The sequence below is a fragment of the Lissotriton helveticus genome, chromosome 11 (genome assembly GCF_964261635.1).
Source record: "Lissotriton helveticus chromosome 11, aLisHel1.1, whole genome shotgun sequence".
Classification (NCBI taxonomy): Eukaryota; Metazoa; Chordata; class Amphibia; order Caudata; family Salamandridae; genus Lissotriton; species Lissotriton helveticus.
The window spans coordinates 1,047,375,237-1,047,398,628 of NC_136072.1; the positions used below are offsets into that span (position 1 = coordinate 1,047,375,237).

Here is a 23,392-nt window from a genome sequence, read left to right on the forward strand (position 1 = left end):
CTTCCCGGATCTGCGCTTACTGGCACGGAAAAACGAAGAACTGACGTCAGCGCGCGAGGGTGGCATCTAAGTACTCCGACGACGTCATCCCGGCGATCACGACGCAGACTATGGACGCAAAGCCACAGACGGCGCCTACCGACGCGCAGGGACACTGCAACGCAAAACTTTCCGGATCCAGTCTGACGCCTGGGGATATTCGAAGGTAAGGAATCTAACACTAACCGGTTTCTTTCAGATTCAGGTTTTTAACAGTACTCTTCAATGTATATGTATAATTTTATCATTAAGTCATATAGCTTCTTGGCATGCCAGTTCATAATCATACAGACAACGCCGATTACTTTTAACCCGTTAAGTGCTGCCGTCGGCCGTTGAACGTTCGAGGCACTACCTGGCTGGTGCTGCGCACGTTCAACAGCCGACGCAGCCTCGCCCGCTCTTTAAAACGGCCGCACTGCCGCGAAAAAACAGCCGCGGTTAACGGGTTAAGATATTGTGGCCCTTAAAAGTTACACAGAAACAATTCAACTTTTCTGGCTTACAAACCAAACTGCCTGAATTTGCAAGACTCCGTAACATTGTTGTAGTTAGGAAATGTATAAAACTGAAAAAATAAGCACAATATACAGCACGATCCAAATAGGAGATGCTCTCACCCAAAAGTAAAATTAGGTACCATCTTCAGCTCGACTAAATTAATAGTCATGTTAATGCAATTGTAACATAGCCCCTTATAATTTGATATTTCTACTAATAGATCATATTCTTGCCAAAAACCATACGGCTATGATGGAAAGAGCCATTGCTGCCTCAAATTTAGACAATATCCAGCAAATTGGTACTTACCACACTGAGCTTTAATTTTAACAGCTAGTGAAAGAGTTTATGGACCTACCATGTGGTTGGAGTAGAACCCACACTACGGACGGGTGAGAGTCAGGACATGTTAATAATTGCTCCAGGTTGTTCTTGACTGGAGGACCCTGCCAGACAGGCTTCTGTGCCTGCACACAAAATTCAGTTTTGACTTAGTTTGTGAGGTTTACAACTTTACTAGTGTGTAGCACCACTGAGGTGGGGAGAAGAATAAAGGCTAAGAGTAACTGGAAATGTGAAATACTAGAAGGAAAGGTTCACTTATGCATCAGTGTTGAAATATAGTAAGTTTTATGAAAGGGCGAATTTACAATGAAATAATTACCTTTCACTGTTTACTACTGTGGGCCTATCAGACAAGCCTCCTGCAATGTGCTTTATCTTCATAATATTACAGAAATTCAGTAAATACAGTTTTAGAAAAAACAAAAAAAAGCAATAGACTGCAAAAGCTTTTGCCTGCACAAGATCAACAAACAGTAACACAAGTTTGTAAAAATCTGCAAATTTGTGCTTATTTTCTGATTCACATGCACACTGGTGTCAAAACGCTCTACCTTCTGTATTTGAAGTAACATAAGGGCACTACTGAGGATTGCTCAAAACACATCATTTTTAGGTGGCTGGAAGCTTATGGTTTAGAAGTATTACTTAAATTAATCATGTGCCACACAGAAAATAGTATTCTATATACAAGACATTAAAAATACAGGAAAAGTATTATGCACGATGACCGACCGGAAGGATCATATTTTCAACAGAAACAGAAGTTAACACATTGCTGTATTAATCAATTCAGAACTGTGCAATGCGGGTTGAAGGTGATATTTGCTGTTCAGATCAATGACAAACTGAATAGTACTGCAGTATCACTGTGCCTGGAATTGGCAAAAGTAGGTTGCATGGGGGTTTTCAGGAGCAAAGTTCAGTACTGCAAGTCTACATTTGTTTCCCCTGCCGATCTGGGCCTGTATTATTGATGGGGCGCACTGTCACAGTTTGGACTGTGGTACACCTTTAACTAGGTGCGCCGGCCACAAACCGGATTAGTCTCTCTATTACACATAATGACTTGCCTCCAGGACAGCACATTAGTTAAAGTCAGTTTCGAGCAATCCTCGTCTCTTTTTTTGTGCACATGGCAATGCTGCTTGCTTAATAAAGGGATGACAGCGATCCCTTGTAAGTAGGTAAAGTGAGGGACTGCACCTGCCTGCTGGGATACGTCTGAGGGGTGCAAGGGGCCCCTTTACTCCCTACCTTCATTGGCCACACGGACTGTGTCAGCGTTCCAGGGCACAGTCAGAGCGTCTTCTCACAGCATATTTGCCTCTGTGCCTGCATTTGTAATATGATGCAGAGGCAAAATGTTCCCCTCATTGAATGGGTCCCAACCCCTATACAAGTGAGGTAACTCCCCTCAACGATAGCGCTGGCACTATATGTGCACAAGCACTATCTATATTACACAAGGGGGCACGTAATCATCTGCAGCCGTTTCTGTAGTACAAAACTGCCACGGGGTGTAGAAAATGGGCTCACACATCCTTTGCACCCAGGGGCACGGTCTGTATCAAGGCTCCTGAAATCTACATTAAAGTAAACAGACTTATCTCAAGTGAATAGGATATTTGCTACAGATGGAAAGAATACATTCTACTTACGGTTTTCCAAAAAATACTTACAGCAATGCACTGTCTCATAATGCAGGACTGTTTCATCCTTCCAGGTCCCCCAAACTTCTTCATATCTTTGCAAAAGTGACACTCCCCACATTCTGTGCGCAGACAGGCCTCGCACTTGCGGCATCGTGTCCGTCTCCTGCGGGCTCCAGCAGTGCTACGGTTAGCAGCTAACTTCACTGAAGAGGAAGGGGGAATCTTGCCTTTGGGTCTTCCAGCTGCCTTATTCTGTAAGGGAAAGAACATAAACGACTTTAGTTTTTGACATCAAACAAAGATAAGTGTTCTGCCATATTATGCTTGTGTGGCAGGGAGAGGAGGGGGATGAATGTGCCTTTGATTCTTAAATGCTAATAAAGAGATGCGTATATATATTTTTTAAACAAAAACCCCCAGACAAGAAACTGAAATTCACAAGAAGAGCAATGTAAAAATAACACTTTTCCAGAAGTGGGCAGTACCAGCATTTTGTTTATTGTGTTGGGAAATGGTGATCATAACTCCTGCTTTTGCTTCTATCATAAGCCCCACTTTGTTTCAATCTATAATCAGTCACAGGAGTCTGGTGTATTCTCATGATTTCAACTGCTAAAAATATCTTTAATATGGCTCTGCTGTACAGACATGAAATTCATAATAATGTGTCATTAATATAAAGGAGTCAAAACTGCGTTAACTCTGTTAATCTAACCCTGTACACTTATCTCCATTCCATAAATGTAAAGGTATAAGAAAACACTCGGACCATAAAGAGGGGGAGGGACCATGAAACGTGCATTGAAGAGAACCTGTAGTATTAAGAATACTGGAGTTACTGCGCACAAGAAGCTTTTCCTTACGGCTACATATAAGCTAGGATATGCATCTCCGTTCAGTTCATTACGGGCACCATTTCCAATTCTGGACTTCGATGTGATAAACAAGTCAATTCTGGGTGTGGTCATCTGGTTTTGCTTCCTTTGAACTAATCAGATAAAAACACCTGAAAACAATGATTTGCAGGTGAAACGTTCAGGACTGGATAGTGTCTCTAATAACATGGAGTGAGTGGTCACCCTATATCCATTTCCTTTTAGTCCCAATCATACTGCTACATCCAGTTCTTGTTTGTACCAACTACTGACAAATGAGGCGCAGAGTACCCTATAAAATCTTACAGATGAGTGATAGATAGTGTACAGTGAACGTATGTGGAGCCAACTTACACGGATGCCTTACAGAACTTGGAAATGGACAGTGTTCTGGAGAGAACAGAAGCAGCCTTTGGTATGAATCATCTGAGAATAGGTAGCCTTCTCTACACTTGCACCATAGGTCTTGAAAGTTAGCCTGCTTGCCAGCTAGACACAATGAAAGCTTATGTCACCAATAGGACAGATTCTCATGCAAGCAAAGTGTACTTGGACTAAGAAGGAGGCCAGTAAAGGAGCCAATAAGACACCCCCTGGTGAATATGGAGTGTGGGTGAGGGATGGATGGGCATGGAGTATCACAGTGGTTCGATGGAAAGAGCAAGCGATATGGATGTTGAAAGAACCTGGAGCTCAAAGTTCTACTCCAATTCTGAAAATTTCAACTAAATAATTTCAGTGATTCAACAAGTCAATTTTGGTGCTTGTCCTTGCCCATCTTTATTATGATTAATTGAAACTATGCAATATCAAAATTGTTCCTTTGCTAGTGAAATTTCTTCCAGAAAAAGCCGTCCAAGATTTAGAACACCAGCTCATCCCACAAAAAGAGTCACTAATCGGGGTCCCCTCAAAACCACAGCAACCTTCTTTATAAGAATTAATACAACACAATCAGGCAACGGCAGACAGTGTAGCATCTCAAAATGAGAGCCTGTGTCAAATCTTGAAATCCCTTCTCCTAAATGACCACACAAATAAACAATCTTTCTTTAAATTGCCCATTCGTATCCAAGCTCATACTGAGAGTCACAAAATAGATCCACAATTTTACAAAAGGCTAGTACCTGCTTGAACCTTTTCATGTGTGCTTTGTCCAATTGTAGTAACCAAGATCGAGTCTAGAGCACCCTCTAGTCTAAGGGTTGCAGGAAGCTCTTGATTGGGTGGACACCTTTGTTAAGCCACACCTGACTAGCCATTGAAAAACATGTTGTAGCAGTCATGTTCAAAGTAGATACAAAACAAAATCTCATTTAGTTCTCCAACCTTTATAATGGATTAGGTGTCAGACAGGCTTGTTGGTCTGAACTTGAATGGGATACAAAAGAAAATCAATTAGTCTAAATAACTGTTGTCTTTTCATAAAGGATAAAATGGGGCTAACCCTTTCTGTTAATCTATTCTTATTTAAAGTGGTTTAAGACTACTTGACTTACTTGAAAGTGCAGAATCGGAATCTGTGTTAAGCACTGGGACAAAATAATCATTATGTTTAATTTACTAAAACCCATGTCTCATAATAATTGACAAGCCAGTACTTAGAATGTTTTCAGAGACTGCACTTTCAAATAAGATTTTGTAAAATCATCCAATTTATTGCATGCTGTGATACTTGCATCTGGCTGGCTTTTTAGGATTCTATGATCATAATAAATCAGTTAGACCAGGTGTTTTAGGGCAGGGGTATTAAAGTTGTCAGTTGCTTACAAAGTTTTAAGGAAAAGCTCCAAAGCACCAATTCCAATCAAGACCATTGACTGGTAAGGCAAATTGTTGAATGCAATCAGGCGGTAGTACACCAGTCCTGAAGGTGCAACGATTACAGCAGTGCACCTAGTGCAGTATCAGCAGAGCAAGAATATAGACTCTCGATCCATGCATTCGCCAACACTACTTTCAGTACCTCATACTGACTTCTGAACCCTATTCGTTCTATACGGCTAGAAATTTAATGTTTCAATCTATGCATGACATGCAATTAAAAAGTATAAATTCAAGATAACCATCAAGAGATAAATAAGCAAGTTAACACAGAAAGTATCGATTTCCAATGTAAGACACTATACACTGGAAAGCAGAAGAAAAATATTTAACACTTTGGGCCCAATTTACAAAGCTGCTTTCCATGACTAAGCGTGGCATACGCTTGGAAATGTCTGAAAACAGAGGCTCCCTGACTCCATGTCACCCTACTTGTTTCAGTACCACATAGTGTTCAGGTTTTCTGTTAGCACCTGGACAATGTTAAGAGCCAGTCGCATTTTTAAACACAAAAAAACTTTCTGAATCAAGTTTTTTGCTTAAATATAGAGGTATATAGTACAAGCCCTGACATACTGCAAAAAACTGTTAATTCATTATCCAACCAAGTATCCTCATTTCCACTTCGGTGGCTGCCCAAATCATGAAAACAGGTAATGAAATAGAAAGTTGCGACTGTGATTTATACAGGTATGACTGCTTGCGATTTTCCAATACACATATATGTAACTTATGCAATATAGAGCAATCCAGGATAGGGGAACAAATTTCATGAATGAAATAAAATCAAGCCTGGTTCTCACCATAGGTGCGAGAAATTGCAGATTTATATTTTGTCGCCCCAACTGATTCCCCCCAAATGTATCTTTTTCGTGTACACCTCTTCTGAAAACTGCGTCACAATGTTTTAGTACATGACTGCGGCGAATTCAGCACAAGTACTCACTGTGAAACGAGTCTGCATGCATTTTCCTCAAGCCACAAGTAGCTGAGGATTACACCATTACTATAGTCCAAAAATATCAACCATAAAAGATGAGCTATTCCCTGGTCCAGAACCAAGTCAAAAGCTCGGGAAGGACCCTGGCTGAAACAGTGTGTGGAGAGAGAAAACGACCGAAGGACCAAAAAGAGAACAATTTTTATTTGATGTGATAATGCTGAAATTCATAAGAGCAGAGTTCTTTTCAGGAACTGAATCCTACACGACAAGAGGTACACATCGGAACCACAGTATCCTCTAGAAAAGGCATTCATAATAGATTAACTTCTCTGGCGGAACTATGGGCATTTCACAAAGAGGTGAAGGAGCTTCAGTAAAGCTCTTTCTGGCTGATACTATTGAACCACCAGTTCCTCACCATGTGAATCTACCCCGGGGCTAGTCTGGATCTGGACAACTTATGCAATAGCTCTTTTGCATCGGTAGGTTGCAACACCAGCCTCCATTGCCACTTTATCAGTTTTATGCAGAGAAACATCTGTCTTGATAAGGTTACTTTCTACACTGCTGTTGCCTTCTTTGCACCAGCGAACCCAAAAGTGGATCATCAATCAACAAGTTACCCATTAGTCTTATCTATGTAGAAATTAATGAGGAGGTGAGGCATAACCCGTTGGACCCAAAGTGTACACTCAAATGTGAAAGAGAAAAACCCAGACAGCATCATTCACTGTTCCATGTGGAAACGTGTCATCACTTTCAGAAGAAGGAAGGCACGGGTCCTAAGTGTCAGATTGTCAGGGAAAATGTTAGTGTTTTGTGGATGAACAGACAAAGCATGCTGTTTGCTAGCACAATGAGCAGAAGTATTGACAAATAGAACCACAGATTTCAGGATCACGAATCTCAGGTTGTAGCTGCAGAGAAGCTTAAAGTGAGCATACATCCAAAAGTTTAAAACCAATTAAGGTCCTAATGAAGCATAATAAAAAAGGTAGCAGGGGGAAAAATGGTTGCTTTAAAAAAAAAATGCACCAAAGCTGGTCATTTGAATAATGATGGTTTATTAGGCAAGTAAAAAAAGGCCAACAGGGTGAACAAGTAACACTTAACTGTGCCCACAGCAAAAGACAATACAGTTCATCTTCAGGCGAGTGACAGGTTTTTTCTGCTTTGGCGTTTTTTCTTCACACCATGGGACAAATGTTGTCAAAAGGCTCAAACAGATATGATGAAGGGGCGGAGAGTAACCAGGAACACATCCACCACTTCCACTGGAATATTAAAACATTTTAGTTGGTTCCACGCATGAAGGTGTAGATTGCAGAGGTTTGGATGTAAAATTCTGTCCTGGTGTTGTGCTTGTCCCTCTTGACTTTTTTCAACACCTGCAGGATCAGGTGCAGAGGTGGAAAGGTGCTCAGAAGTCTGAAGTCCAACCAAAAGGTAGAAAGCATCTTTAGAGACCCTTCAGAGGGAAACTCTAGAGTGCATTATGCTAATAACGGAGTACTTCCAGTGATGAAAAAGAGCCACATGTGAAAACGTGTCCAACGCCACCTCTGATAGCAGACGCTATGCGCGGTTTGTAAAACGATGCTTGCTGGGATAGTCTGCTCTAATGCTGCATGCTCCTTCTAGATGCTCGTAAGTCAGAGTTACGGTGACGTGTCAACCAACATCACATATCAACCAACGTCACAACCTCTATGTCTGAAGACAGAGGACCCCTGTCCCAATGCCACCTTGCTCGTTACAGTTCCACATAGAGCTCAGAATTTATGTTAGCACCTGGATCAATATGACCTTGCTGGAAGGCCATCAACCAGATGAAATCCCCAACTGAGAGATGACGTGTTAGTCATCACTGTGACTGCCGGCGGGAGCAAGGAGAACAGTCTGCCGCAGGTCATACTGGAATCCATCACTGGAGGCCCTGAGCCACTTCAATGGAGACATCGACCTTGTTGGAGGGAAAAATCGCTAATGTTTGGCTTACATATGGCTGCCAAATGAGAGGTAACAAATGCAAAAAAATCAAGAAGTAAAGAAGCCATTAGGGCTGGGACAGTTACTCTAGCCCAAAACATCAGGACTGTACTCTTCAAAATGGCCAGGTCCAAAATGGCTCCGATAAACGTCAGCGAAAGGTAAAGATGAGACCTGAACTCCTTGACAGAAAACCTTAGGGCAGACGACAATATTGTTTTCTGCAGGTGGTCTAAAATGAACTGCAGTATGACCACCATCAACAGCCAGACGTTGAGATACAGGAATACATAGAACACCGACCATTGATGAGGGGTTGTGACAACACAAACGTTTTCAAAAGACCAGAAGGCACAATGTCAGGCCAAAAGGCAAGATTGTGAATTGGTAGTGGTCTGATCCCACCACAAGGTGTAGATTCGTCCTGTGGGAATCAGGACTGGTACATGAAACTATATGTCCTGAAGGTCCAAGGACACCAATCCCATCAAAAGGCAAACAGAATATGCATGAATATCACCATTTCTCAACTTCTACCTCTTGTGAAAGGGGTTCAGCAAGCTGAGAAATAAGACCAGTCTCAAGTGCTCGACTCTTGGGGATCGGAATATAACCGGAGTAACAGCCCACTCACTGCTACACCTCGGGCACAAGCTCAATTGCCCCCTGGATGATCAACAGCAGCACTTTCTTGGAAGAGGTAAAGACGTGGTCTACAGAAGCCTTGGTGTACACAGAGAGGGAATGCAAGGAGGGATCAATGGAATGTGATAACCAACTTGAAAACTCTGGGGAACGAATAAGTCCACAATGGTTAAGTACAAGTGGAGTAGGCAAAGTATTATCCCCCCCACCACCCCCATGTACGGGTGGTTTGGAAACATTGTCTGGAGTCTACGAGGAAGAGGATTTATGTTGCTGCCACCCTCACCCTTTAGCACTGGCTCTTCCTCTGCCTCCAACGTTGTGAAAAGTCTGGACAGGCTGCTGGGTGGTATGCAATGGCTTTTACCTGTCGTACACAATGCCCCTAGAGTAGTCTGTCCCAATCTTTTTAGAACCACAACCCAATTTTTAGAAGATTTTGTGACTCACCTAGCTTTAGTGGACATGGGGTGGATGATTTTTAAAATAACTAAAGCACTGTGTGATAGTGCTATATCATTTACCATCGAAATGGCCACTATATTTGCACAGACATAGTTTGACTGATAAAATCATATTGCGCACAAATTAGAACGCATGGAAATCAGGTTTCAGTTCAAATGTATCATTTGTGTATCACCAAGTAATGTGTCAATTTTTTTTTAATCCTATGAAAATCTCTTTCCATCACAATTTAGAGTTACCAAAAAAATTGCTTTATTTTTGCTTTCCTAACAACTGAATGTGTACTGCTCATTTACATTTTGATGTGTAACAAAATATCACAGCATTTCCTTTCACACTTCGCCCCTGAGTAAGACCGTCACAATTCACTGTGCCCTCCTTTCTCGGACTGAAATGAGAAGAGCGTATTTAACATAGGGATTGGTGTTTACAGGCAGTAATTTGTCCTAAAACAGTCTGATATTTGACCTCTGTCTTTGACAAGATAAATGCAGAATTTAAAGACATCTTTATTGCTTGGACTTCCGCGACCCACAGTTTAGGAAACACTGCCCTAGAGTGACTTGGGAAGATCCTGTCCTTCAGGTGGAAATCATGTGCGGGGTAGCAATGTCAGGGAGTGTGCCATAGCTTCGCTGTTTTTGAAACACACTAAAGCTGCAGCCGGCTTCTTTTCAAAACATCTCGCCTCAAAAGGCATTATACATCAATTATGCCTAGGTATCTCTGAACACTCTCGTGGAGCACATCCAAGCAGGTCATCTGAAATTAAACTGGTGTCCACAGGACAAGCGCTTGAGTCTGTAGCATGCAGGCCAGAATGTAGAATTTAATTATATGCCTCTTGTCTATCTTGAACGGTCTGTGAGAAGAAATTACATAGCTCATCAGGAAGCGCAGGAAGAATCTCACACCTTGTCCCAGGGGGTGTCAATGTAGCACCATATGGACAGACAATATTCAGGGAGCACAGTGCTAGATTGCCTGAAGAAAAAAAAAAAAGAAAAAAAAAAACTTTTCTCCACAACGATAATTCTTCTAGACTTGCTATCCGGAGGAGCTGCAGGAAGAGAGTTATGGTTCACCTTCAAGTTGATGCTATATCACAGGCTTAGGCTCACCAGGTGATAGTCGATGAAGCCTAGTAATGGGTCAATATACCGTCAATGTAGAAAACAGTTTTGACCAAGCTGCCATAATTTGGTCAAACACAGGCTCATTAAAAGGTAACAAAATTTCTGAAGTAGAAGGTCCAAGACACAAAAGAGAAGGTTAGTTTTAGTCTCCTCAGAAGAAGGGCCAGATCCAACACTTCTGACATCTGCCACCTACAACTATGAAAATTGCATTTTGGCCACAAATGTTCTGTAAATTGAGATATCAGCTAGCATCTTTATTATGAGTGAGTAACAAGCTATCAACCTCCACCTAATCATCATCATCATGCTAGTTAGGTTGCATCCCCTGTATGGCATTAAAGTCAGATCCAAAAATAATAGCCTCCATCATCCTGAAGTATTGCTGAACAGGCATTCAAATTGGAACAGAGTGTTCTTTCGCAACTGATTGTGCCTTAGTTATAGTATAACGTGATAAAGGACAACCTCTGGCCAAAGAGGTCTAACTCCGATCAGAGATGGATAAAAGGGACGACTGGCAAAGCATGTAGGTTAAGGATAGATGCATAGCCCAGCGCCAGAGGTTAGTCGGTGCTATGGAAAAGCCTGTAGTTAAAAGTCTTATTAGGGACCCCTCAGGAACTCAAAGGAATGCAACGTAGAGCCAGAAGGAATTTAAAGATCTGAAGCATCGTCTGCTTGCAGGTCTCACCTTGCTGCAAAGATAATGACAGTTCAGGGAATCGTAGGCAAATTGTCTCCAGATTAAAAATCAAGTGTGACGAGGAAGCTGAAGCCAGAGTCAGGTTCTGGGACGCTGACGGTGTGATCTCTCCCGAGAGGAGCATTGTTAGGATGGAAAAGTCTCCTGCACGGTGGCAGGCATGCACCCCTGCCACGAATGCCTAAGTTGCAATATCGGGATTCTTGGTACCAATTTTATATCGGGGTAAAACACAGATCATGCATGTGCACCATGATCTAGGCTCGATTCACAGATTTCGGTTGTTAGCTTGGGATGTGCGTACAAAGCACTACTTGTGGTGGTAAAGTGTTACTTCCCTTACCAAGTTGTGAGTAGTGCAAGCACAGTGGTGGCAACATACCATTTTTATAATAGTCACAACTGGTGTGAAAAGGCCTTTTATCTATCTCCTGGCGACATTTTTCAACGCAGGAGGTCGGATTTCTCATTGAGAGTGGTCGCGTATGCTCGCAGCAGCTCTCGTTGAGAAATGGTCTGTTTGCGTTGAGAAAGCTGCCACTCGAGTAAAAACCTCTACTCAAGTGGCAGAAAGGAAGCAGCGCCAACTTGCGCTGTGCATGGTGCCGTTCGCGATGATTGGACAGTGCGGATACACACTCGGCATTGAAAATCCTGCGAACAGCATTTATCTAACGCACTCCGCCGCTTGCAGTGCGCCACGTAGCAAGGCAGAGTTATTTTGCACTTTGCCGAGTACCGCATTGTGGAACTTCACGAACTCCACCTTGGCTTAACCAGAGCATCTACTTTGCCATCAGTACAGGAAGCCATTCGAGGCCTACCGCTTGGATCAGGAGAACTTACCACACAACCAGAGGAGCGGTGTGGACGTCCGGCTGCCCTGCCTGCAGTGACAAGACTACAGCTCTTCGCTTGGCACCTGCTCACGTCACCCACTAGCCGATTTTCCAGACAGCTCCAGGCTGCTGATGCATTCCCAGGTCTACTTATCACCGGACTGCAGAGCCCCTGGCAGAATTTGCTCCGAATATAGCAGTGAGGCACTTTTAAAGCCACTGTGGAACTTCTAAGACTTTTACTTACTAGTGGGGACTAGCCTGAATGTTGCCTCATGTGAAGTGGGAATAATCAGTTAGCAACCAGGGACGTGGGACTAAGGCTCTTGCCCAGAACAGGCTAGAGTGCCAGCCTGATGAAGATGGTGTATATTTGTTATGTGCCATATTTCACCATATAAATACTACCTTTTTTCATAAAAGCAGATACCTGGTACTACATCCATTTATTGGGGCTGCTAAGCAGATTTTGAGTCTTGTGCCTGTGTAAACCTTGTACCTAGCCCCTCCCCCCTCCCCCGAGAAGCCTCGGACTGATTGATCCACACTACCATTGACAGTACACTGCATTAAGGGGTTGTACTTGGCCAAGTTACTCAGAGCCCATAGTAAGCCAGGCTCCGAGACATCAGGAGTAAAAGACCTCAACCCCCACAGTTGGGCTCAGTAACTCCTACTTGTACCGTGCCCTCTGAAAAGGGTGCCGACAAGCATCTACACATTAAAGAGCTTTTTCACTCCACGTTTCTTTTGTGATAAGTACCACAACTTTGATTTATCGGACACGAAAACCTGGACAAGATCCAGCGATGAGGGATGCCCATAAGCAACCCTGACCGGTAACCCGGGTATAGGAGAAACACAGGGAAATATTCTAGTGGTTGGGTAAACCATGCCCCAGGAGGCCTCTGGGTATGCTTCTAGGCCTACTATCTCAGCAGGGAGTGCGTGACCAGGAAGCAGAAGACAAAGTGTTGCGGGACGAGGAGGACGCTGAACAGCAGAGATGAAGGAGGACGGCAGGAGTTTGGGAGTTGAGAGCGAGGACAGGAGAAGGGGACATGAACCAGAGAGAATCAGACAGACCACCAAAGCTCCAGGAGGCTACAGAGCGGAAGAAACCAATACACCAGCAGAAACGGCTACAACTATCGACTGAGGCAGAAGCTGTACAGCAGACCCAAGGAAAAGCTTCTTGGACGAGACCTCAGTGACTCGAGAACAAGTCATGGCCTCAGGAGATTATCAAAGGTTTTTTTTGGGGCAAGTGGTTTATTGGGCACTAACACAGCTATCTAGTGGAGGTTGTTAAGACAGGGGAAGGCCAATACGCTGTGGTATACCAGGCGTTTTTCTACCCTGACATAGTATGACAGCACTGCATGGGGAAACAAGGGGAAGAAAAATAATCCTGACCTTCGTGTAAAGCACTGTGGTAGAGGTATCGAATTGCAGAAGAGGATACAAAGGGAATATATCTTCCATCCTTCTTTTTTTTCCTTCACAACAGGAGTGTATCAAGTCACTCATTGGTCACAGACCCCAAACCCCCTTTTCAAGTGTCTTGTGCCATTTTGGTGTGGTGGCGAACTGCTTTAACTTGAAGCAAGTCTGAAAATTAAATTCTCCCTATAAAGGTTCTCCCCGAGGGTATTTGTAGAAGACTAATGCAGACAGAAAGAGAAGACTCAGACAGACCAACCTCTCGGAAGCCATTCTGAAAGACTAGCACCCTACACAATGCCCCACGGATTCTAACCCAACCATTGCCTTATATGCTTAAGGAAGAATAAACATCCCTATCAAAAATCACTGGCCTGGGTCATTCCTTGAACCCAGTCACAGGAGAGCTAGACACGCTGGCACTCTATTTCTATTCAAGGCATGGCATTAAAGCCAGAAAAGCACCTAGGGATTTCATTACTTTTAGGCTTTTTCCCCCCCCAAACAGTCCAAAATTGCGATTGAATTGACGGTCCTCCTGGGGAGTTAATTAAAATCATACAGACATTGGGATATTTCTTAAATGCTCCTTACAATAGGGCATGGGAACGAGCAATATTACTGGAGCACTTCGAAGCTGCGGAGGTAGCTTGACTCTCTCATGTAACAGGACCTTAATGCGAATGCGGAGCATAATGAAGAAGACTGAAGGGACTGGATTCTCACCTTCCTTATTAGGTATGTGTCTCTGAAGCTCATTTTCATCTTCTTCTGATTCTGTGCCTTGGTCACTAAAGTAGGACTCCTCCTCTCCTCTGTCAAAAGAAGGTGGGGGAGGGTAGTGAATGGAGAAGGAGGCACAAGTGGCTACTGAGGAGGTAGCAATAGAGGTTGAAGAAGTTGTGATAAAGGATGATGCTAAAGAGGCAACAATAGACCTGGCTACTTACTGCAAGGAAGCACAGTGATTGCGTGGGACTAACTTCCTAAAAGTCTTCATCTCCTGTAGGCTGCCAACGAAATTGACATTAAACTGATCCACAGGTGGTGGAAGATAAATTTATAATGATACTCTTGGTCCAGCACAGGACCTTGTGGAGCATATTCCTCTTACACAATAACAAACAGAGAGTGAGTGAAGGCTCGTTTTTCTTCCCTAATCGAATCTAACAAGCTAATGAGCTCGCTACCAAAATTCAAAACATCTTGAGATGCCTCTCACTCACATGAGTTAGGAAACCCTTTAGGGTTTTAAAAGAACCATCACCCACTGACAATGGTTAGTGGCATGCTTCATTATAGGGTTTATACAAAACAAAGGATGGGTCAACGGTCTCAGGGAAAGTTTTAGAGAAATCCCCAATACAATTCATAAACAACAAAATCCGTGGCTCTCACTCACATGAGTTAGGAAACCCTTTAGGGTTTTAAAAGAACCATCACCCACTGACAATGGTTAGTGGCATGCTTCATTATAGGGTTTATACAAAACAAAGGATGGGTCAACGGTCTCAGGGAAAGTTTTAGAGAAATCCCCAATACAATTCATAAACAACAAAATCCGTGGGTCTAACACACTCTCCGAAGGAGAGGTCACAAGCACAGTTCGTACAAGCAAGTAATCCTATATTAACATGGAGGGAGTTTTATTTAAGAGGATGGAATCCCATCACACACCGAGGTGGCATGCTTCATCATCTGGGATCTTCTCTTAGTTGCAAAACCTAGTGCAACCAAGGGCGGCAACCCCCTCACTGTGAGGGAAGAACTCACTGATGTTTTAATTAGGTCAATTGGTCATATCTCCCAAGATCTGTGAAGCATGAAATTGTTTAAGGTGGGTGTTTGCAGTGCAGAAGAAGTGATGTTGTGAAGTGATGATAAAATTGGCTATCAAGATTAAAAAATAATTTTATTGGTTAGCTCTTGGTGTCAATTATTAAAAACAGTGCAAGCACGGTCTGAAAAAATAGTCTAGCACACTGGTCTGAATAGAGGGTCTACATGTTTCAGCCATAGGGATCGTACTTTGTTCGTGGCCTTCCTCAGGATCTATATGGTAGTGCTACTGCAGAATTGTGTGTTCTAAAATAAATAAGATTAAACTTAGTAAGTACAACGATACGACCTGCAATCAACTGTGGTCTCTTTTACATAGAATCTACAGGATTGTTGTCACCTGTGGAAAGAAAAACATAGCGACATACTGCACCATGTTAAAAATAATTATAGCTCGCTAATACTGTACTAGGTGCTCAGAAAAAAGAACATCATAACTATTAATGTTCTTAACATTTACAAAGTGCCATTTATATTAGGAAATTTATTATGAACATAATTTTCTTACCCGTATGTGTACGGATGGACTCCTCACCACTCCTGTAAGTGTACCATAAATCAGTTCTCCATTAATTTAAAATCAAGTCTAAAGATACATTCTAGACAAAAACCATAACGCACTTCTCCAGACTATACAGTATCCACTAGTCAAAGAATCATGTAGAAACCATCTTATGTCTAATAAAGTGTTAAACAGGAGTTATCATTGGTAAATGGTTTGTTGGTAGTTCAAAATATTGTGTTTTTATGTTAAATATCATCATATAAATTGTTGTTTACCAGATGTTGTAAAGAGATCATTTAGATAGCACATAGAGGTACTAGGATACGAACTAATGGAAAAACTTGTCAAAAATGCAGGAAATGCTAATCAAATGAATAAATAGCACTCGCTTACTACAGACGCCTTATTACTTGAATAAACCCCAGTGTATATAAGGGTTATCTGAGAAGCAACAGGCAGATGAAAGCCTGAAACGAAAATATCCCAATGCACTCTGTAGAAGAAGCTATTCTACCTAGCAAGCTTGCAAAGTCATGAAAACATGTGTTGTCAGTGCCGTGCCATTCTACAGGCCTCTCCGTCAGTACCATGGACCATCTTCTGGCTGTCACGAGCGGTAACTGACGAGAGGGAGCGCGTGTATTATATACTTTGCATAAGTTGTTCAACGAAACCCGGTGTGTCTCAGTAACTTGGGGTTCCGTCACATATATTATGCGTAATCAATTCAGTGTAATGACACGTCATGAACTACAAAACTAACTTCAAGTCATGGGAAATGCAGTTTATCGCTAGCTGTTCTAGAAAGTAGAACTACTCAGTACCCGTAGAGTCTAGGGAAATGTAGTCATCTTCAAAACCATGGTATTTTTAGGTTGATAATTGAAGTCAACATATGTCACGAAAAGCTGACCATCGTAAATTAGTGTAATGTTCAAAGAAAGAAGAGGCTACAATAATTGTAAGATTATTTTCACGTCCGTCAGTGAACTACAAAAATCCTGTAATACAAGATACATTCCAACCTTGCACTCAATTATGTTGTTTTCGTTGATTAAACCACAAGTTCAAATGTTTTATATTTTCATCTTTCGTTTATTGGTAACGAGGATTTCTCATTTCTTCATGTTTTTATGAATATTTTACTTCATATTCAATGATTATTTTGTTTGCCCAATGCATTTCAAGCATATAGCCCTTCATCGGGGACTTCTTATATCTGAAAACAGTATCATATATCATTATTGGTACCAGATAATATTAAAGACAAACACAGGTAATATGCATATAACACACGTTCAATTGCATACATATCAATAAATGAATCGTGTTCAAATGCGAATGGCTATCACATACATCCAGTTATCAAACAGTATGTTTCCCGTGTACAACAAGGTCATCTTATGTCCCAAGTGAAATCTAAAGTGAAATCTAATTTTCAACTTTGAAAACGAGCCGGTGTTTTAACACCGTGATAAACACACTAACCTTGAGTCTTTGTTAGTATTCTCTGTACGCTGCAGAGTAAATAGATCAATGTGTTAAAATCTTATATTAGAAGTTGTTATAACGATACTAATATTCTGTGCGAAAATGTATCGTGCTTACCTACGGGTTATTAGAGTTCGTCCCTTCCACGTTACCGTCGGCGTGCGACGCTCTGTGTTTTTAGCGAGTCTATGGTTCTTACTCTATGTCTGTGGTGCCTATCACGTGAGCGATGTAGTAAACATAAATACACAAACATGCAACGTCACCTCCATTACGACCCATTGTATCAACCATTGGATCAATTCATGAACCAGTAGGGAAATATATCGACAAACATCTACAAAATATTGTACAAAACACTTCCACGTATATCAAGGATACCACCCATTTTCTGAACATATTGGAGGAAGAAAAAGGAAATTTTACACGCAATATGATAATGGCAAGCATCAACGTAAAGTCCTTATACACATCCATACCCCATGACCTAGGTATGGAGGCAGTGGAAAGCTTCCTGATACATGAATATAAGCCAGAGGATTCGAAGATATTCCTTACGGAATTATTACATTTCACGCTATTCCATAGTTACTTCAAATGGAAGGACAACTATTTTGTACAAGCGTCGGGTACATCAATGGGTAACTGTGCGGCGCCTACCTACGCGAATACGTTCATGCACAGGTTTGAGCTAGATCACATATTGAACAATGAAATGTGGTCCCGTAACCTAATATTATATAAAAGGTACATTGACGATATATTTGTATTATGGAGAGGCAGCCAAGAAAGCCTTGAGGAAGCATTTCTACACCTAAACATGGTGAACGAAAGAATACAATTTACATTCACCATACAGAAGGAAGAGATATCATTTTTGGATGTACTAATAACCAATAAAGAAGGAACCATCGTCACAAGTGTATTTGCTAAAACAACAGACAGGAACAACTTACTCCATTACAAAAGTTATCAGGCTCCACTCAAACAACACTTACCGTTTTCACAATTATTAAGAATTAAACGAATTGCATCCACTGATGAATTATATTCGAAACACAAAGCAGAAACATTGGAGAAATTCAGAAAAAGAGGGTATCCCCAATCCGTCTTGGAATCCGCTTCTGAAAGAGCTGACAAATTACAACGTGAACACTTACTAACAACCAAAAAGAAAAAAGAGGAACAAAGAATGGTGTTTGTTTCAAAATTCTCAACACGTAGTACCAGAATTAAAAATAAATAAATAAATAAAACGATCAGAAAACACTGGCCACTACTGGCATTAGAGGAAGATTTCAAAGGAATATTCAGAAATCAACCAATCTTCGCATATGAAAGGACAAAAAACTTGAAAGAATTAATTAAAGAATCACCTAAGCAAGAACAAAGTCAATATAAAGGAACATTACCATGCCACAATAGTGGAAATTGTTCAGCCATAATCAAGAATAATGTTATAAACCATCCTACAAAAGGCACCCCAATAAAACTGAAAGTATCAGGAACTTGTGACACAAGTAATGTTATTTATATGTTGAGATGTCCGTGTGGATTATCATACGTGGGAAAAACGCAAAGAAAAATTAAAACAAGAATAATCGAACATAAAAGTAACACTCGCCTGAATAACCCAAAATCAACGGTCGCAGTACACTTAAACGAAGCAAAGCACAATGCCAGTCAACTGAAATTCTGCATTATGGAAAAAGTGGCAATACTTCCGGGAAGAGACAATGACAGTCAACTACTGAGAAGAGAAATATTTTGGATGAACTATTTATGCACTCTTTATCCTAAGGGATTAAATGAAAGGATGGATTTGAATTGTTTTTTATAAACATTCATGGACAGTAATAATTTCAAGATTTGATATACAGGAAGTTATTTATGCTTTATGAATGGTATTGACATATCATGTATGCAATTTTCAGCCACATGAAATATTCTAACTTATTTCATTTTATTTTATTCCATTTGGTTTACGTAGTAGTAATGGTGATGTATAAATACCATAGCATTTTTTTAACATGTTCAATTGTAACTCGTGACAATTACACCATTGCAAATATTGTTTCTATGCTCACGAGAATTCCATCACACACAGCTAGGACATCGTGTAGGATCGGTACGATAATAACACCCCCGTGTTTAAATATTCATTTTTTGTATCCTTTGTCGATAAAGTTTTGTTGAACGCTAGCCTTTTTTTCTAAAATTAGTCTATCTGTTTTAGCTTTAGACGTCCTTTATGTTTACTACATCGCTCACGTGATCGGCACCACAGACAGAGTAGGAACCATAGACTCGTTAAAAACACAGAGCGTCGCACGCCGACAGTAACGTGGAAGGGACGAACTCTAATAACCCGTAGGTAAGCACGATACATTTTCGCACAGAATATTAGTATCGTTATAACAACTTCTAATATAAGATTTTAACACATTGATCTATTTACTCTGCAGAGTACAGAGAATACTAACAAAGACTCAAGGTTAGTGTGTTTATCACGGTGTTAAAACACCGGCTCGTTTTCAGAGTTGAAAATTAGATTTCACTTTAGATTTCACTTGGGACATAAGATGACCTCGTTGTACACGGGAAACATACTGTTTGATAACTAGATGTATGTGATAGCCATTCGCATTTGAAACACTATTTATTTATTGATATGTATGCAATTGAAGGTGTGTTATATGCATATTACCTGTGTTTGTCTTTAATATTATCTGGTACCAATAATGATATATGATACTGTTTTCAGATATAAGAAGTCCGCTGGTGAAGGGCTATATGCTTGAAATGCATTGGGCAAACAAAATAATCATTGAATATTAAGTAAAATATTCATAAAAACATGAAGAAATGAGAAATCCTCGTTACCAATAAACGAAAGATGAAAATATAAAACATTTGAACTTGTGGTTTAATCAACGAAAACAACATAATTGAGTGCAAGGTTGGAATGTATCTTGTATTACAGGATCCATGTTCTATTTGTATCATTTTGATCAATCCAGCAGCTCAGTAGGATTGCCATCCTATGCACCACCGAAATAGAGGAATAGCTATTGATCTAGTACACAATTGGAGTGCTGAACCAAAATCCAATTGGTTAATAATAGTGAACTACAAAAAGGCATTGAGAATCATGGGAAATGTAGTCGCTAGCCGTCATCGACAATCAAACTACTCAATGCCCATAGAATCTTAGGACATGTAGTATGCTTAAGATTATCGTGTTTTGGTGTGGACAATTGAAAACCATAATTGTCACATAAAGTGTACACGCTTGTTCATGCAAAAATCAATTGTGGAATACCACACTTGCAAACATCCCGTGCAAACAGCTCAGCCCTAGACCTCAACCATAGACTTTAAGTGTAAGTAATCCTGTTAGAGGTTATCCTACACAGGAATTATTCAGTCATATCATCGGGTTCGTCTCGATGTTCCTATGTTAATTAGTTAGTGATGTTACTGAAAGTGCAAAATATTCTATGCCTGTAAACAGTCATCGTGATCTACAAGTAATTGTGGTGTCATTTTAGTGTAGAAACCTAATTGTCAGCACGTCAATAGAATTGGTTAAAACTCTTGTGCTTATGCTACAAGCAGAACAATGTGACTCACTACAGCAGCGTCCACGGAATATCATCTTGCCCCATAGCCAAAGTGCCGTATTGTGATTATCTATACGTTTGGGACTGCTGAGGTCCCGCGGTGTATTCATAGGGCCGTTTCATTGGCCACTTTTTAGGCCCCAGTTATAGCCCCCCGTCCAGACCATGATAGTGTCTCCATCTTCCCCAGACCGGGCCCTGAGTAGTTCTACTTTCGACACCAGCTAGCGATAAACTACATTTCCCATGACTTTAATTTAGTTTTGTAGTTCATGACGTGTCATTACACTGAATTGATGACGCGTAATATATGCGACGGAACCCCAGGTTAATGGGATACAACGGGTTTAAATTTAACGAATTATGCAAAGTATATAATACGCGCGCTCCCTCTTGTCGGTTACCGCTTGTGACAGCCAGAAGACAGTCTGGGGTACCGACGGAGAGGTCAGTAGAAAGGCACGGCTCTGACAACATGTGGTTTCATGACTTTGCAAGCTTGCTAGGTAGAATAGCTTCTTCTACAGAGTGCACTGGGTTTTTTTGTTTCATCGGCCTGTTGCTTCTCAGATTACCCTTATATACACTGTGGCTGATTCAATTAATAAGCCGTCTGTAGTAAACGAGTGCTATCCATTCATTTAATTCGCATTTCCCGCATTTCTGACAATAGTTTTTCTAGTAGTTCGTATCCTAGTATCTCTTTGTGCTATATAAATCATCTCTTTACAACATCTGGTAAACAACAATTTATATGATGATATTTAGTATAAAAACACACTATTTTGAACTACCATTTACCAATGATAACTCCTGTTAAACACTTTTAGACACAAGATGTTTTCCACATGGTTCTTTGACTAGTGGGTACTATATAGTCTGGTGTAGTGCTTTATGGTGTTGTCTGCAATGTATCTTTAGGGTTGATTTTGAATTAACGGAGAACTCATTCATGGTACACTTACAGGATCTGTGATTTCAATTTTTCCTTCAAACAGAGCGGTGCCTCGCGCCCTGAGCGGTTGCCAGGAGTGATGAGGAGTCCACCCGTAAACATACGGGTAAGAAAACTATGTTCATACTAAATTTCCTAATACAAATGCCACTTTGTAAGTGTTAAGAACATTAAATACTGATATTGTTCTTTTTTCTGAGCACCTAATACAGTAAAAGCGAGTTGTAATTATTTTTAACATGGTACAGTATGTCACTATGTTTTTCTTTCCACAGGTGACAAGAAACAAGTTACTTACCTGTAACTTTAGTTCTCCAGTATTGGTAACTTTCATAGATTCCCATTGCTTGTATCATTCCCCGTCGTCGGACTGGGAGCCTCGGTAATAATAAATATATATATAAATATATACTTAGGTAAATACACCCTAATAGGTGTAAAAAGTAAAAAATTAGGCCTAGGCCTCATTATATTTTGTAGCCTATAGGTGTCCTTATGTAAAAAGACCCAAACTCACATTAGCAACCAATCAGATTAGCCTCACCCTGTGGAACCTTCCTGAGAAAGCTCAGAGCCTCAGATTTTCGTAGCCGTTGCTTTGCCACATAATCACCTAGCCCAGAAGTGAGCTTTCCCAGGGGAGGCGGGTGGGCGCATGGGAATCTATGAAAGTTACCAATACTGGAGAACTAAAGTTACAGGTAAGTAACTTGTTTCTTACTCCAGTATTGGAACTTTCATAGATTCCCATTGCTTGTATCAGAGTAGATAGCAGTTAGCATACCTCAAACATTTCGTGCATAGTTATAGAACCATTATAAACCAATGATATTATACATCATAACAACAATAAATCAGTAACCATAGCATAATAAACGAAATGTTTGAAGAAACAGGAGGAGGGAAGAGAGGAAAGCTCACCTCTTACTGGAAGAGATTTCTCAGGACTGCTTGTCCAACAGCCGAATCCCCCTTTGCAGCCGCCTCCAGGCAGTAGTGCCTCGTGAATGAGTGAGTACTGCTCCAGGTGGCCGCTCTGCAAATATCCTTTATCGATACTCCAGCAAACAGCGCTGTTGACGATGAGATCGATCTTGTGGAGTGCGCCTTCACCTGTCCTTCCAACGGCTTGCCTGCCGCCTGGTGGCAGAAACGGATCGCACTCGATATCCATCTGGAAATTCCCTGCTTTGACAAAGGAAATCCTTTTCTTGGGGCCCCGAAAGCCACAAACAGCTGGGGCGTCTTCCGAAATCCAGCTGTGCGTTGCAGATAAAATTTCAGACATCTCTGAACGTCCAGAGAATGAAGTGTCCTCTCAGCCTGAGTGGAAGGCCGAGGAAAAAAAGAATTCAGAACCACCGGTTCATTAAGATGAAAGTCTGTCGGTACCTTCGGAATGAACTTGGGGTTCATTCGTAGGATCAATGTATCATTCTTGAACTGCAAGAAAGGTTCTTTGATAGTTAAAGCCTGAAGTTCTCCTACTCTCCTTGCAGATGTGAGTGCTAGAAGAAGCGCCACTTTCCATGATAGGAACTTCAGGTCCGCCCTATGTATTGGCTCAAATGGCGATC

At 41.2% G+C, this 23,392-nt stretch overlaps 1 protein-coding gene across 8 annotated transcripts in view; it reads right to left on the reverse strand.

Moving 5' to 3' along the window:
* Positions 1–23,392, reverse strand: part of KDM2B (lysine demethylase 2B) — a 1,129,854-nt gene that overhangs the window by 363,419 nt on the left and 743,043 nt on the right. For all 8 annotated transcript variants that reach the window (XM_078667529.1, XM_078667528.1, XM_078667527.1 and 5 more), the window contains one exon: positions 2,565–2,789. In XM_078667529.1, coding sequence (XP_078523655.1) covers positions 2,565–2,789 — 225 coding nt within the window. The remainder of the gene's footprint in view (positions 1–2,564; positions 2,790–23,392) is intronic.